Source organism: Calonectris borealis, chromosome 29, assembly GCF_964195595.1.
Source record: "Calonectris borealis chromosome 29, bCalBor7.hap1.2, whole genome shotgun sequence".
In the NCBI taxonomy this organism is placed as follows: Eukaryota; Metazoa; Chordata; class Aves; order Procellariiformes; family Procellariidae; genus Calonectris; species Calonectris borealis.
Window position 1 is genome coordinate 2368420 of NC_134340.1, and position 15212 is coordinate 2383631.

Consider the following 15212-nt stretch of genomic DNA (forward strand, 5'->3'; position numbering starts at 1 on the left):
GCCCCCCAGCCCCGGCCCCGCGCGGAGCGGCTGGCGGGGACGCCCGGCCGGCGGGACGCTGCGCGGAGCGCGGCCGAGCATCGCCCCCGCCGAGCCCCGGCGGCGGCCTCCGGGATGCCCGCTCCGCCGGGGCCGGTGCGGCGGGGCCCGCGGCTGCGGCAGGAGGCGGGCGGCGGAGCGGGCGCGCCCGAGGCGCAGGGCAGCTCCGAGCACGCTCCCGCCGCCGCCCGCACCGGGGCCGCCCCTGCGCGGCACGCCGGGAGCTGTAGTCCGGCCCGCCCCACCGGGAGGCTGCGGCCCCGGCCCCGCCCGCAACGCACGGAGGCAGCGGAGGCACGGAGTGAAACTTCATTTATTCCTTAAATAAAACCTGAAGGCGGCTTGGCGTCGGGCACAGCAACACAGGAGAGGCCGCGGCAGCAGCTGCCCCGCGGGGGGACGGGCACGGACCGCCGCCGTCACCCAGCGCAGCGGGAGCGGGCAGAGCCGCTGCCCCCGCAGCTGAAGGCACGAACCCTCTCGCCAGCCCAGGAGCAGCAGGGACAGACCCAGGAGCGTCGGAGAGGAGATGGGGCAAAGCAGAACTCATGAGACCCGTCCCGGTGACACCAGGCCCAGGGGTCCCCGGGGACACTGGCACACAGGAAGGGGGACAGCGGGGGCTAGCGGGGACACAGGGCACGTGCTGGGCAGCGCTGCACAGGGACCGGCTCACTCCCCGCAAAGGGAGGGGGGCAAAAGCCCCTGGGGCAGGGGCAGGCTCTGAATGAAGAGTGCCAGGGGGAGCAAGGGGTCACCGGCCCCAGGGCAGGCAGAGCAGAGGAAGGGAGAAGCTGTTCACCCCCTTGGGGGAGGCAAGGAGGGAGCCAAGGAGGTGACCGGCGCCCTCCTCAGTGCCCAGCCCGGTTCCGCACGGCTGCGGCTGGGCACACAGGCTAAAGGCAGGAAGCCCCACCAGTGGCACATGCACCACCGCTGCCTGTCCCGGCCCCACTCTCCTTATCCTGGTGCCTGGAGCAGGCTCAGCCCAGCAAAGGAGAGAGGGAGAGGACAGGGAAAGGGACAGGAGGGGGGCTGCCTCCCGGCTCAGCACCCTGGGGACAGAGCCAGCCTCACCCCACTGGAGCAAGGCCCTGGGGGAAGACGGATTTTCTTGGTGGAGAATCAGGTCCCGCATCAAAGGGAAGGCAGGGAAAAGCCTCCAGGGCAGAGCCGGCCCCTGCACGCCTGGGGACTGGGCACATGGGGAACCCTTCATGCCCTCGGGCACACAAGTGGCATCACCAGGTGGGGAAACAGGAGAGCCCTGGCCAACACAGGGAAGGTGAGCGGCCACTTCAGTCCCTGTCACACGTCTGGGGGAGGCTCCTGGTGCTGGAGGGGAGGGCGATGACAGGCGCAGGGCTTGGCCACAGCACCTCCCATCCCACTCCTTCCCCAGTCCACTGAGGGAAGGGGACCAGCACAAACCAGAACAGCCTCCATCCGTGAGGAAAGGGGTTAGAGCAGCAGGCGATTCAGGCACCAGCACTTCCAAGCTGGGATGAGGCAGCCTCTGACAGCTGATGCAGACACACGGGGATCCAATGAAAGTGCAACTTGGATTTCCTCTTCCTTAGAAAGAGCCCACGTGCGATGAGAAGCCGGGGCCCCCGCCCGGCTAGGGCGCCCGGAAGGTATTGGTGGCGGCACCCGCGGCAGCGTTGGCCGCTGCGGTGCGCACTGCCTGGTTGGAGAAGACCCCCGCGGCAAACTCCTCCTGCGCTTTCTGGAAGCTGGCGCCCGTCCGGCGGTACAGAGAGTGGATCTGGAAGAGAGCAGCAGGCTCAGGGTCAGCACACCGGCCCCATTCCGGGCCCCCAACAAACAGAGCTGCACCTCCGTGCTTGCCAAAACCCACCCTCATCCTCCTGAAGGGGTGCTCTGGCCCTGAGGTTTGATCCAAACTCACCTTTTTCAGCATAATGATGCCCAACACAGCCACTGCTGTGAAGAACAAGGACACCAAGATCATCATCACAGCCACAGCTGTGTTCTTCCGCAGCGCTATCAGGCTCAATATCCAGCCACTGCAAAACAAGAGGCGGTTGCCCACAGGTTCTCTCTTCCCCACCCACCTCCTCCCTTTCTGGGGTACTCGGCTGGCCAGAGCTCCCAGCACAACACGCACCTGAATCCCCAGTTTGGTATGCCAATCGCCTGCAGCACGTACATCACGTTCTGGGCAAAGAAGACGAAGAAGAAGACAAAGAAGTTGAACGAACTGTCACTCCTGGGAGAAAGAGACAGACAAGGTTAGGCCACAGAAAACAACTCTCAAACCTTCCTCAAAGCAGGGGACGCAAGGAGAACACAAGAGGAGAACGCAAGCCCCAGAGGCACAGCCACTGGTTAGGGAACTTAAAGCAAGGAGAAATCCGAGGAAGAGGCATAAGGCAGTGCAGGGATCTCCAACAGCAAGGTCCATGGGAAACCACGTTCCTGTGACCTCCTTGGAAGAGTCCCATCCAAAGCAAGATTTGTTCCTCAGGCTGGGACACCACTGGTGCTGCACTCGGGGCAAGGGCCTGTTCTGCTGAGCAGCCCAGTCTCCCCAGCTTCAAGCAACCAGCCTTGCAGCCATCCCACCCCGCTGCTTTGCTGGCCTGGGAGCTCAGGCAGATACACACCTGAAAGCTTTGTACATCGGCCTATACCAGCAGACAAAGGAGCAGGGCGTGTAGAGGAGAGCCCAGAGAATGGAGAGGCCGAACCCAGAACCGGACGAGGGCTCCACACAGAACCAGGCCAGTGAGGACAAGAAGTTCAGGAAGAGAGCAATGGTGCTGGCTGAGAGAGAGGACATCGGTCAGGCAATCCGAGCAAAGCTCCCGCCTCCCCACACCAAGGGCTCAGCCCCCCAGACCCAGGCACCATGGGTTAATTGCAACTTCCCCAGAGCAGCAGCGTTCACTTGCACGCAGGACGCTTGTTCCCCTACCTCCTCCCAGGATCTGTCCTTAGATTTCCCCCAGGGACTCACCCATCCAGAGGTAATACATGGTAGAGACAGTCTTCTGGAAGTCAGCAGGGATCTCCACGGGGATGTCCTGGTAGAAGCAAGGCTTCACTGGGCAGAAGGATGGCAACGGGGGCCAGTTGTTCAGCCTCGCTGCAGAGGGAAGGGGGCGAGAAGGAGAGAGCAGCAGTGCCCGTGCAGGGGGGGCCGCGGGGAAGGCGGCCGCCGTCCCCCCCCCGCCCCACAGGCCACTCACTGGCGGCGCCGCCGAGGGCCGCGTTCTGCAGCTCCCTCTCCCGCCGGTCCAGCTCCTCCGCTTTCCGGTTCAGCTCCTCCTGCCGCTTCAGCAGCTCAGCCGTGGCGGCTGCCGCCGAGGCCTGCGGGGGGAACGCAGGCCCTGGGGCTCCCGCCTTCTCCCCCGGCCCACCCCGCGGCGGCCAAGCGGCTGCCTCCCCCCTCCGGTACCTGCGAGCCGTAGGAGCCGTAGTTGCGGGGCTCCGTGGGGCTGGCTTTCCGCGGGGGCTGCGCGGCCGCCTGCGGCGGGGGCATGCCGGCCGCTGGCAGGGGCGCCGGGGCCGCCGACGGGGCCTGGTACGGCGGCGGCGGCTGCGGGAAGAAGAGAGGGACGGTCAGGCGCCGCTCGCCGCGGGGGGGACCTCGGCCGCCGCCCGCCCGCCCGCCTCACCGCGCCGCTCTCGAAGGGGTTGTAGGCGTCCAGCGCCGCGCGCTCGGGGCCGGGCCAGGGCTGCGCCGCCGCGGGGTCCTGCAAGAGACGCGGCCGGCGTGACGCGGGGGCCGGGCCGGGCCGGGCCGGGCCCGCCGCGCCTCCCCTGAACGGGCCGCACCTGGAAGGGGTTGTCCGGGAGCACCGCGGGGCCGCCGCGCTGGGCCATGGCCGAGCCGGGACCGGGACCGGGACCGGGACCGCCGCCGCCTCAGCCGCCGCCGCCCCGCCCCGCCGCCGCCGATTGGCTGCCGCCCCGTGACGTCACCCGCACCGCCTGCGGCTCTGAGGAGCCCCACTGCAGGGGGCCTCTGCGCAGGCGCGGGGCCGGGCCGGGCGGAGGCAAGCACGTGATGCGGCCACATGTCCGAGAGTCACGTGCCGGCGCATTTCCCCCTCCCACCCCTCCGCCCAGCGCAGGGCCCGCCGGGAGCGCGTCCCCATGGCAACAGCGGGCCCATGGCAACGCCGGGCCGGGGCCAGGCCTCCCCGCCGCGCGGGCCCCATCGCGTCCCCCCGGGTTCCCGGTGTTCCATCCCAGCGCTGGGCCCCGATGTCCCCCCGGGTCTCCCATGTCCCCCGGGGTCTCTCATGCCCACCCGGGTTCCGGCTCCCCCGCCCAGGCCCGGCTCCTCTACCCAACGACGGCTCCGTTCAGCCAGGCCTACCACGACAGCAGGCCCCTCCTGCGGGTCCCCCCGAGGCCTCACGTCCAAACGCCTCGGCTGGGCTCCCGCCTCTTACCGGGACGGCCGCGGTGCTGTTCGCCTCCGGCCTGCGTGGAACGCCCCCAGGCTTCACCCTCGGGGAGGTCAGTGGGGGTGCAGCGGAGCAGCTGTTTCACTGAGCTCACCCGAACAAGCCGTACAGCAGACTCCATGGAAGTAAAAGAGTCAGGAAAGAATTCGTGGCACAATGAGCAGTTTGGGGAATTTAACTTTTGTGTTTCCTGGACCAGTTATTTATAGGGATCCTTGATTCCATCAACTACCAGCTGCACATGGACAGCATACCGACACCCTCTCCCAAACAGGGATTCCTCAGCATCCCAAGAGCGGCACAGGACATCTATCCGTACCTGCCTCTAGTTCCCGTCCCAGCTCTCAGTGCTTAGCAGCAACTGCACCTCTCTGCTGAAAATATCCTTTAGTCTCTGAACACGGACTTACAAAGTTACACACAAATCCCTGAGCTCCCGCTTCAGCCCAGACAGCTGGCACCTTGAGCCGTGCTCTCTGCTGGGAAGGTAAAAGCTGAGGATTCACGTTTCAGACACCTGAATGTTGGGGGTTTTTTTTTAAGTCTAAGACAGACCGCAGGTATTATTTGGTCAATCCAGTTCTCCTCCAGGCTCACCCGGGGGCTGGCTACACACGAGCAGGACATGGTCTTCCCCAGCTCTCGTTCCCTGGCACACACCACCTGGCTGGCTGCTGCCTAGCCAAGCAGGAGGCAGGTGAAAGCTTCCAGCCCAAACTCTTCAAGTTAGGATCACAAGCTCATGAAGATGACTCAATGTCACCCCTCCTGAGACTCCCCCACACTAACTCCAGGTGAAGCCAGACTTTTCCTTTATCCCTCTGCATGATGACAGTCTGCCAGAGCCAGGACAGCCTGCCACAGACAGATGGTGCCACAGCAAAGCGCTAAGTTCCTGCAGAACAGACCGTGAGCATGACTGCTCTGTTACTGACACCACCCCAGCAAGACTCTCCCAGACACGCTGGCAAAGCGTCTACGCAGAGCTGCCATCAGGTCTGAAACATCCCCAGCAATTCCCATGGAAAAGTCCAAGCCAAGGCTCCAGCCTCACTGCAGAGCTGGTAAGAGCCAAAAAGGCAGAGACAGACACTGGGGTATGTGTTTGACAGCCAAATGTGGGCACCTGGACACCCGTGTTCCAACAGCCATCACCAGCAGCCAGTGCTCCACCCCATCCAGGCAGCGAGAGGTTTCTCTGGTAAAGAGAACGCGTATCTTGAAGCACCCACCGTCCTCCTTTTTCTGTATCCCACCTCAATACTGATCACAGGGCACGATGAAGGGGCCAGTCTGTGTTTCCCTGCCCCCCGCACCAGAATCTGCTCAGGTCCAGCAGCCCTCAGAGGGCCAAAAGCAGCTCGTGGCCAGTGCAAGCTCAGACACTAGGCCAGCATCCAAGCTTGGGAGGAGTGGTGCAGGCGGATAGAGCTGGCTTCATTACTGAAGTTTCCTGGACCACAAAGTACCTTTCATCCCACAAGAGGATGCGCCTTCCTTCCCTCTGCAGGGCACAGCATAGAGCCACTGCACATCAGGAGCACAACCGACCTGCAGAACAGCCCCAAGAGGGGCTGCTGCTGGTCCAAACCCAGACCAGGTGGTTTATTCACTTCATATTTATTTTTCACAAAGACTGTACAAAATTCTTATAAAACTCTGGTGTGGGGATGGGCTATGACATTGATCCAAAAAATAATTCCCATGCAGTCCCACCAGTTTCATAACTTACAAGGAAACAGATAAGCTACAGAGAGCTGCGCGTCCTGGAGTATTTACACCGAGGAGGGCAGGGGAGAACAGGAGACAAAGCAACACGTGAACAGAGGTATTTACAATATGGACATACAGGCCCGCTCGCCTCACGATAACGGCAGCAGCAACAGCAGGAGGTCGGGCCTGTGGTGCTCAGAGGCCGATATAGAATATGGGCTATTTACAGTATCTCACATATTAACAGCTTTACAAACGTGTCCAGGGAGTTCTTCTCATGTATAAAAAAAAGCACCAAGTGTCTGAATAGAAATCACGCAGGCCTCCACGGGGGCTAGAATCTGAGGGCAGGCTGGCACCTGTGGCGTCACCGGCTGATGTCTCTGCTAGAGTCCCACATTTTTGTGCTCGGCTCCATCTCCAACATGTCAAAGAAGGGGTGCTTGAGGGCTTCGGCCAGGGTGATGCGCTTGGACGGCTCGTACTCCAGCATGCTCTCAATGAGGTCGAAAAGGCGGTGATGGTCCTCAGCCTCAGAGGTCAGGTATCGCTGGGGAGATGGAGGGGAGAGGTTAGGGCCAAGGACACTGCACCCTGTCCCATCACAGTACATTCCCTGGGCTGAACGGCTAAGCTGGGGGAAGACTGGTTTGTTCAGACCGCCACTCATCCTAGACCTGAACTCTGGGCCACTTTACCAGGTGTGGAACTGCCAAGTTTCCACCCCCCTCATCTTTCCCAGGCACTTCCTGAGGTCTCCGTGCCCTCCTCCTCCTCCTCCACTTCAGATTAAGCTCAGGTTGATGCAGTCTTCCTAGTTTATGTCTGGGACAGCCAAGGTTCCTTCGGGAAGACACTGGTCTGACCCTTTCGGTGGCCCAACCTTGCCCACAGGAAGAATCTTCACAACTGGGGCAGGCACTATAAGACTCTGCAATGAGAAAAGGATAAAGCAGCCAGATGCTCTTGCCCACCCCGCCTTACCCGCAGTGGCTTGCAGTTTTCCCTAACATAGCGGCCAGCGGAGGTGTTCTCGTCCCAGTCCAGACGGCCATGGTAGAAATATTTCTGTTTCCTGTCAGAGTAAGAGGTGGGAACAGGTTACACCCAAGCATAAAACGTCTTGCAGCGACAGCAACGCACCAGCCCTGCCAGCACACACTACTCAGGAGACTGCAGCGGCACAGACAACTGGCTCAGCAGGCAGCTTCAAAGCTCAATCCCTCAGAGAGAACAACTATACGCGAAGCAGGAGAGAGCTGGCAAGCTTGCGGTGCCCAGCTGGCCTTGCTCACCTCGTCTTCCTGATCATCCGAGAAGGAATTGGCCCCAAGATCCTCTCCATCATGGCCAGGTGCTCCCGGTTGTCATGTGTCTGAGAGAGAAAGGTAAAGGGAAGGCATGGAACAGATTCCAGTCATTCCACCTCCAGCCCTGGGTGTTCCCCAGTTCAGAGCCCCTTGCTGGGCAACACCTCGGTCGTCTCTACAAGACTGCAGTGATGGAGGGAACCCCATCAGTCCCAGAGGCTCCCGGCTGTACTGGGCAACAGCCAGCATCCTCTTTCATCAGTTGTGAGGTAGCCATACAGCATACAGTTCTCACCTGAAACAGGGTGAAACCCACATAATACTCAAAGATGATGCAGCCAATGCTCCACACATCACAGGGCTGGCTCCAGCCAAGCTCTAAAAAACAATGTTTTTTAAATAAAAGATCCAGTTATGGCCTAAGATTCCAAATCCCTCTCCCTTGCCCTTTTAAAAACAAACAATTGGAAAAACAATTCCCATTCCAGCCAGGCTCCTGATGCACTGCTGGCAATATACTGCCGGTAGCAATGCCAAAACACCAACTTGTAAGTTGTTGACCCTCCCAGGAAATAGAAAGTAGAGGATGTTAAATAAAGCACTTATCTCCCCGGGTAAACCCAGGACAGCTGCTGAATGATGTGGAGGCAAAATGCTCCTTAATCCAGCAGGCAGCACCCAGTGCCCTCGAGGCGAACGCCTGCCTCTCCAGAAAGACCAAGCGGTACCTACCCAGTATGACTTCTGGGGCCCGGTAATGCCTGGTAGAGACAATCGTGCTGTGATGCTCGTGATCAAACGTGGCACTGCCGAAGTCCACCACTCTGATGGCCGTGCTCTTCACGCTCCGCTCATCCCGCTTCTTTGCGAGGGAGAACGGTATCAGTTACGCAGGAGTTTCAAGATGCAGACTTAGCCCTTTCCCTACAGAGCTGAGGCTTCGCCACAGCTGGGAGGGGAAGGCTTCGGAAGGTACATTAGTGCTGGCTCAGCCCCGCAGCACAGCCCCCAAACAAACTCTCACCATCACACTGGTAAGCCTGTGGTCCCTATGGCTTACTTATAGACTACACAGACCGTTCATGCAGGATATAGGCCCTGAACAAATGCATGAACGTTGTTAGTCAACTCTAACGGGGTCTCATTCCGACTCCTCCCGACTGCTGATAAGGTCAGGGATACCAAGAACCCAAGAGAAGACCTCTAACACAAGGCAGCGCTGTTACCTTTTCCAGGTTGTAGGAGAGTTCGTAGTCAGAGTTCACGAAGAGGATGTTCTCTGGCTTGAGGTCCGTGTGAGTGAGTTTATTGTCATGCAGAACTAAGGAAGCAAACAGAGTCGGGGTGACCGAACAGAAGCAAAGCGAGGCTGCACCCACCCGAAGAGCGAACATCATTAATTCAGTTTGCTCATGCTGGCACCAGTTTAGCCCACATTTAGAACCGGGTGTGAACGGTCAGGCTAGCCCAGGGCAAGATGCTTCGGGAGAAGCACAAAGATTTATCGTATCTATCACCAGAATGTGTGTGTGGAGATGGATGCTGAAGTGCCCTGAGCTACTGCCAGCCCACATGCATTGGAAAACATTACAATCAGGAAAAGAAAAAGGATTCATTCCAAGCACGCATTCGCCGCTGGAGGGGCAGGAAGGCTCAGTCTCAGAACTGGCACAGCGGCACCGCAGCAAAAACTCGCTGCTTTGGGCCGCCAGTTGCAGAACTGGCACGGATGTTGGGAGCTTCACAGCTCTCCAGGTCAGTCAAGGACCAGCGGAGAGAAGAGCAGTGAACACTTACATTTCACGGCCTGGCACACCTGGTAGGCCATGTGCCGTACTTGGTGGATGGGGTAAGGCAGATAGTTGTTGTCCTTCAGGAAATCAAAGGTGCTGAGCCCCAGCAGTTCAAAGGAGATGCACATGTGGCCGTGGTAGTCAAACCAGTCAAACATCCTGACGCAAAGACTGAGAGAAAAATTCCGATTCGAAACAGATCTGCACGCACAGCAGCTACGTTATCCCTGCACCAGGCTCCTCCTTTCCTTGCTCAGTCTGTATCCCATAGCAAGCCAGCATGCCTCCAAAAACTAGCTACAAACGAATTCATTCACACATCATCAAGTACCTCTCTCAGCCCATCCCTGCAACTGTGCTAACGCAATGCTTGCCCTTCCATTTTAACACCAGGAGCACACTCACTTCGTGTTCTCGGGATCCTTCTCGTTGATTTTCTCCAGCACATTAATTTCTAGCCGAGCAGCCTCTTTGTATTTCTCTACGTTTTTAATGATTTTGAGAGCAACACGTGCACCACCCCTGGGGAGAAACAGGAAGAAAGCGCAAGATCACCCTTGAGCTGGGTCAGAGAGCCTGTGCCCTGCAAAAAGGGCTTTCTGATCCAGCCTTATCCTGCGAGTTGTGCAGCACAGCCCTCCACCACCCTGGCTCAAGCCAGAAGGCGGCCGTTATTAAGGGGTGTCTGCCAAAGCAGTGCGTTTTCCCTCCCTACAAACAGCCCGAGGCTCCCCCCGAGCCCTCTCCAACACAGGGGCGACCCAGACCAGCAGAGAAACACTGGAAACCAAGAGACTCTTTCACCCCCAGGCTCCCACATTACACACGAAAGGCTCTGTTGCCAGCTATGGTCTTTTTCCCTCACCACCACGTCCCTCCCTCTCCCAGGAGCAGACGTACCTCCGGTGATCGATGCACTGCACCACTCTGCCGAAGGTGCCTTCCCCTAAGGTGCTAATAATCTCATCTGGGAGGGAGAGAAAGAGGGGAAGGCAGGTGAGAGAGTGAGCACGACCTGGATGCAGCGCATACACAAGGCAGAGGAGAATGCATTGCAACACCTAACCTGCACACAGCTTGAGAGACCGGAGCAGCGGAAGGCTGACACCGGCTGCACAAGGCAACTGCCCTAGTTCCCTGGCACTTCAGTAACAATACAAAATATAAACGTAGCTTTAACAAAAGGGGAAGGAAAAGGAGAGGGTTTCTCTTTAATAAACAATGAAAATAAAATGAAACAGAAAGATAAGACAGATCTGCGACTGCGATGGGAGCTTAACTAGAGAGCTAAATTATGTTACGATTTGGCTGTACATCTTTCTTGTAGCCAGTCGCCGACGCGATAGATCAGATGCCCCTCGTCGTCGTCCTCCACACTCTTGGCCCTTCTGCTGCTCTGTCGACTCCGCTGCTGGCCCAGGCAGACAGGGAATTCATCATTCACCAATCAGATTTTCAAACCAGCGCAGCAGCCAGCGTCACGCATTGGTTGGTTTGGAAATTCACATGGTTGTTTGAGGAGGGGTTGCAGGAGGAGATTCCCAGCCAATTCATACGGCACAGAGGAATATATAACGATAGGGATATTGCAAGGGAACATGTCAAGATACAACACACTAGCTCAGAAAAGAAAAAAACAGTTTGCTTTTCGTTGTAGCAAAAAAAAAAAAAAAGAAAAAAAAAGAAAAAAAAGAACCTACAAACAGCCCCACCCGAACCAGTGTGAGAGCAGAGACGGTCAGAACAAGGGCTAGCGGAGGGGCAGTGGAAGGGGCCAGCTGCTCTCGCTCCTAGGGGGGCTCGGAGAGGAACACCACTGGCCTTCGGGTCCTGGATAAGGCCAAGAGAGCACGCCGAAGCACAACTCTGCAGCCGGGCGCTCAGTGGCCGCGGGGAGAGGCTCACTTCAGCCCCACGGCAGCCACTGAGGAAAGGCAGCAGAAGGTGCTGGGAAGTCCTGCACGAGCAAAGGGCCAGGCTGCCCCACACAGGCACTCCCCATCCCACTCCAACAACCACCCACATAGCTTCCCCCAGCCCCAACACTCAGAAAAAGATGAATTCAGAGATTTCAGAAGCAACTCTCGGTACAACGATCCATCCAAAACCAGAGAGAATTTACGAGTGACTGCCTGGGGGAAGATGTGACACGTCTTCCTAGACCCTCCCCCAAAGAAGCTGATCCTGGAAGGAGTAACTTCCAGGAGAGAAGCAGAGGCCCAACAGGGAATAGGGACAGCCTGGGATGAGGCAGATAAGAGGTTTATGCCAGAGAAGAGAAAATTCCTGCCTTCAGTTCTTCTGCTAAGTATCCCCACACCTGGGAGCAACCGGCCAGCAGACTTGGGACCCGAATCCAGCCCACAATCCCATCCCTGGACACACAGCCAGAACAGACCAGACAACACTGAGAGCTCCACACACAGAGCAGAGAACGTGTCTGGGGTCTAACAGAAGTGGAAGGTGAACAGCAGAACAGACAAGAAGAGAAAGCCAGGGACACTGCTGGGAAGAGCCTGTGATGGTTGCTGCCTCCACCTGAATTGACCGGTCCACAAGCTCTACTCCTTTGCAAAGCCCCTCGCACGACATCCCACGTCAGCTGGGCCCACCCAGAAGGATCCTGCTCTGACGCAGGACCTAACCCTCAGAGACGGGGGGGCTTCCTGCCACAGAACACAGGCCCGAAACAGGGACCACGGGGACCAAGCCGCCTGTCGTAGGCAGACCGAGTCTCTGGGACCAGGATCAGCTGAACGTTTGCTGTACAAACCTCGCACAAAAGACTGCTCGGCTGGGGTTCCTAGACAGCTCTTAATGAGCATCACCGAACAAAAGCAGCACTCTGCAGGGATAAAGGAGCTGAGGACTGCAGCACCACCCCGGGGGACACGCCAGCCTCGCAAGGCACGCCTGTCCTCCTCCCACCTCCGAGCGGGCAACACTAAGAGAGGGTCTGAGCCGCCTGTGCCCAGCTGGCACAGGGCAGCCGCTGCCGAGGCGCATCAGGATGGTGGACAGGAACTGCTGTCTGCATCAAAGGCTTTCTACGCATTTCTCAAGCTGAGTCCAAGAGAGCGTTAGAAAGTGAGTTTTCTACTTACCCAGCTCGCCACCTGGGAGAGAAAGGTTACAGGGGAGGCCCAGCACAGCAGGATACTCACCGATGAGGAGCGACTAAAGGACCGGCTGCGGCGCCGCCTCCGCCTGTGCTTACGCCGGCTGCTTTTGCAGCTCCGGTAGCTGCCCTCGCGGTCCCGGGAGCGTCGGTACTCGTAGGAATGACGGTACTCAGGTTCATAGTAGGCTTCCCCTCGCTCGCGGCTGTAATCGTTCCGCCGGTAGCTGTCACAGTAACGCCGGTCGTAGGCCCTCCTGTCTGCTGAGTGGTCGTCGTAGCTAGGGAGGGGAAGCAAGCCAAGGGGGTTCGATTACAAACACCGCCTGGGAAGTGACAGCTCAGAGCACACGAGAGCACAGGGCCCAGGCCACCCAGAAGCTGGGCTGACTACAGCTGCCTCCGTCCGAGCTGGAGAAACACCGCAGGGTTTGTGGTCCTGCCTCATCTTTGCAGACTCACCTCCTGGATCGAACATGGTAACTGTCTTCCCGACGGTGCCGACGGTCACGCTCGCTGCTGCTCGATCGCGACCGTGTCCGCCGTCTCTTGTGTTTGCGACTTCTGTAGCGCTCATGATAGCTGCCTCGGCTGCTGCGCTCCGACGAGCGGTACCTTCTAGAGTGAGGCATCTACAGGGACAACAGACGGTGATGACTTTGTGAGGCAATTACCAGTGAGAGAAACCAGCGCAGATCATCAGTGGCCAAGGAGCTGCTAGGGCAAGGAGGGGGGACGCGGTCAGCAGCGTATCCGAGTGTGCAGGGGGGATTTGAGAGGGAGCGGACGAACTTCTGAGAGATCCCAGAACCCCGTACAAGAGAGGATGCGACCGCCCACACAGGCTGTGTTTGCTGCGATTCTGTTTTCCAGGTTACTTTCCCCTCTTCACGCCCATCTCTACTGGCCACAGCTCCAGGAGCAGCATTTGCACCTTCAGGGCTTCCACCTTCTCTCTTTAGACTAATGTGCTCCCCAGGAAGGACAGAAACACCACCAAGGAAAACTGAAGGAAGGTAAAATGAAGCTCAGCATATCACCGATGCTTGGCCCAAAGTCCTTGCGCACCAGTACTGGAGACACCTAAACGGGCAGCTCCTCAAGAGATGTCTCCGGTTTACTGCCAAGCAAGCAACATCTACGCTTCCCACTGCAGGCGGGGAGGACCATTCAGCATCCAGGGAGCAAAACCACCTTTCCACGTGCAGAGGCATTAACAAAGCCTTGCAGACCCTACCTCAGAGGGAAGGAATGCTCACCTCTACCTCTCTGGTGGGACGTGAGAGTCAAGACCGAAGGAGAAAAGCCCTCGGTAAGATGGCACACTGAAGTGCTCGTGCGTAGGACCCCCCTCCCATTGCCAGACCTCAGTCCACAACTCTAAGACATTCCCCGCACGTATTTTGGTTCCAAAGCATCAAGCAGCTCAACCTGCCTCGTCTCCACAGGCAAGAAGCTGGAGCTCCCTTTGTCCACAGACCTCCCACCGGCCATTTTTTTCCCCCAAAAGGTGCGCTCACGCACCCGGCTGCCTTCCCGCACCCACGCTGACATTACAGGCAGGGCTACCAAAAGGCGAAACCGCCCCCGGTGACCCGGGGGCACGGGCTCGTTACACCCGAGCAAGCTTCACCCTCCAAACCAAGGCCGGGCTCCGCGGGGCCGCTCACGGTTCCCTCCGGTTCGGCGGCTCCGCAGCCGAGTCTCGCTGCGCCCACGGCGGGCGCCGAGGGCAGTACCCAGGCGCCGCTTCCAGCCCCTAATTACAGGCAGCGTGTGAAGGCGACGCTGGCGGCCCGCCAAGGCCGGGCACCCTCCTGACGAGCAGGCGAAGCCCGCACCGGGGCGTTTCGCAGCAGGTCTGGAACCGGTTTGGGGACGATGATGGCGGCCGCGCTCGCTGCCCTGCTCCGCTGCCGCGGGGTGGGGCCTCCACCGTCCGCGGGGCCGCGCCGAACGCCAAAAGCGGAAGCACCGGGGCCCGGCCGCGAAGCGAGGGACGGGGGGCCCGGCCGCCGGGAGAGGCGGCGGATGGGGAACCTCCCGCCCCGGTGCCCCAGGGCCCGGCCGCGGCCTCCTCGGGCCATCCGGCCCGGCCGGCCCCGCCAGCGCCCCCCCGGAAACGCCCGGGCTGCGGCCGCGGCCCCGGCCCCGCGAGGAGCCGCCGGCCCGGGCCTGCCCCGCACGGACCCGGGCCGCCCCCGCCAGCCACGGAGGCCGCGGCCTAATCCCCGCCCCGCCCCGCCGCGCCCCGCGCCGCACCGTCCTCGCAGCCAGCCCGGTGCGCTTGTCCCACAGGAAATCCGTGATGGCGGCCGTGGGCCCCCGGGAACCCCGGGCCCCGCTCCAGCTGCTCCGGCTCCGCCGCTCGCTGCCGCCGCCGCGCCCCGCCGCGCCGCCGATCCGGGTCCCCGCCAGGCCGCGCGCAGCTCGCCGCGGCGCCGCGCACGCACGCGCCGCGCACGCACGCACCACGCACGCACGCACGCTGTGCGTCACACGGCGCGGCGCGCGCCCCGCCCCGCTCGCAGCGGCGGCGGGGCTGGGCAGGGGGCGGGGCCAGGGCGGAGCCGAGGGGCGGAGCGCGGCGCCGGCCGTCGCCCTCGGAGCCCCGCCCGCCCCGCCCCGCCCCGCCCCGCCCGCCGCGGGGTCCCGCGCCGCTGCCGCCGCCCGGGCCTCGCTGCTCGGCGCGCCGCCGCTCCGGTGCCGCCGGCGCCTCCCCGCTGGCGGCGGGGCCCGGCCGCCGCGCCCGCGCCAGGGCGTGCGCAACAGGCGGGCGCCGGCGGAGCTGCGGACG

The 15212-nt window shown here is 60.5% G+C and overlaps 2 protein-coding genes across 4 annotated transcripts; both read right to left on the reverse strand.

The window, feature by feature from the left end:
* Positions 1-338: 338 nt before the first annotated feature.
* Positions 339-3942, reverse strand: SCAMP3 (secretory carrier membrane protein 3). Of its 2 annotated transcripts, XM_075176243.1 has the most exons (9): positions 3844-3942; positions 3684-3761; positions 3464-3604; positions 3255-3375; positions 3023-3151; positions 2670-2829; positions 2171-2272; positions 1952-2069; positions 339-1807 (listed from the first exon to the last, which is right to left on the reverse strand). In XM_075176243.1, exons 1-9 carry the CDS (start codon positions 3889-3891, stop codon positions 1661-1663), a joined length of 1044 nt encoding a protein of 347 aa, XP_075032344.1. In that variant the 5' UTR covers positions 3892-3942; the 3' UTR covers positions 339-1660. The 2 variants fall into 2 exon arrangements, with proteins under 2 accessions (XP_075032344.1, XP_075032345.1); XM_075176244.1 differs by lacking the exon at positions 3684-3761 and having other exon boundaries at positions 3844-3941.
* A 2142-nt stretch (positions 3943-6084) lies between these two features.
* CLK2 (CDC like kinase 2) lies at positions 6085-14834 on the reverse strand. 2 transcript variants are annotated; one of them, XM_075176242.1, is made up of 13 exons: positions 14678-14834; positions 12878-13047; positions 12462-12696; positions 10612-10705; positions 10198-10264; positions 9703-9819; positions 9302-9468; positions 8731-8825; positions 8237-8366; positions 7800-7882; positions 7490-7569; positions 7179-7269; positions 6085-6744 (listed from the first exon to the last, which is right to left on the reverse strand). In XM_075176242.1, exons 2-13 carry the CDS (start codon positions 13045-13047, stop codon positions 6562-6564), a joined length of 1512 nt encoding a protein of 503 aa, XP_075032343.1. In that variant the 5' UTR covers positions 14678-14834; the 3' UTR covers positions 6085-6561. The 2 variants fall into 2 exon arrangements, with proteins under 2 accessions (XP_075032343.1, XP_075032341.1); XM_075176240.1 differs by having other exon boundaries at positions 10612-10708.
* Positions 14835-15212: the final 378 nt, after the last annotated feature.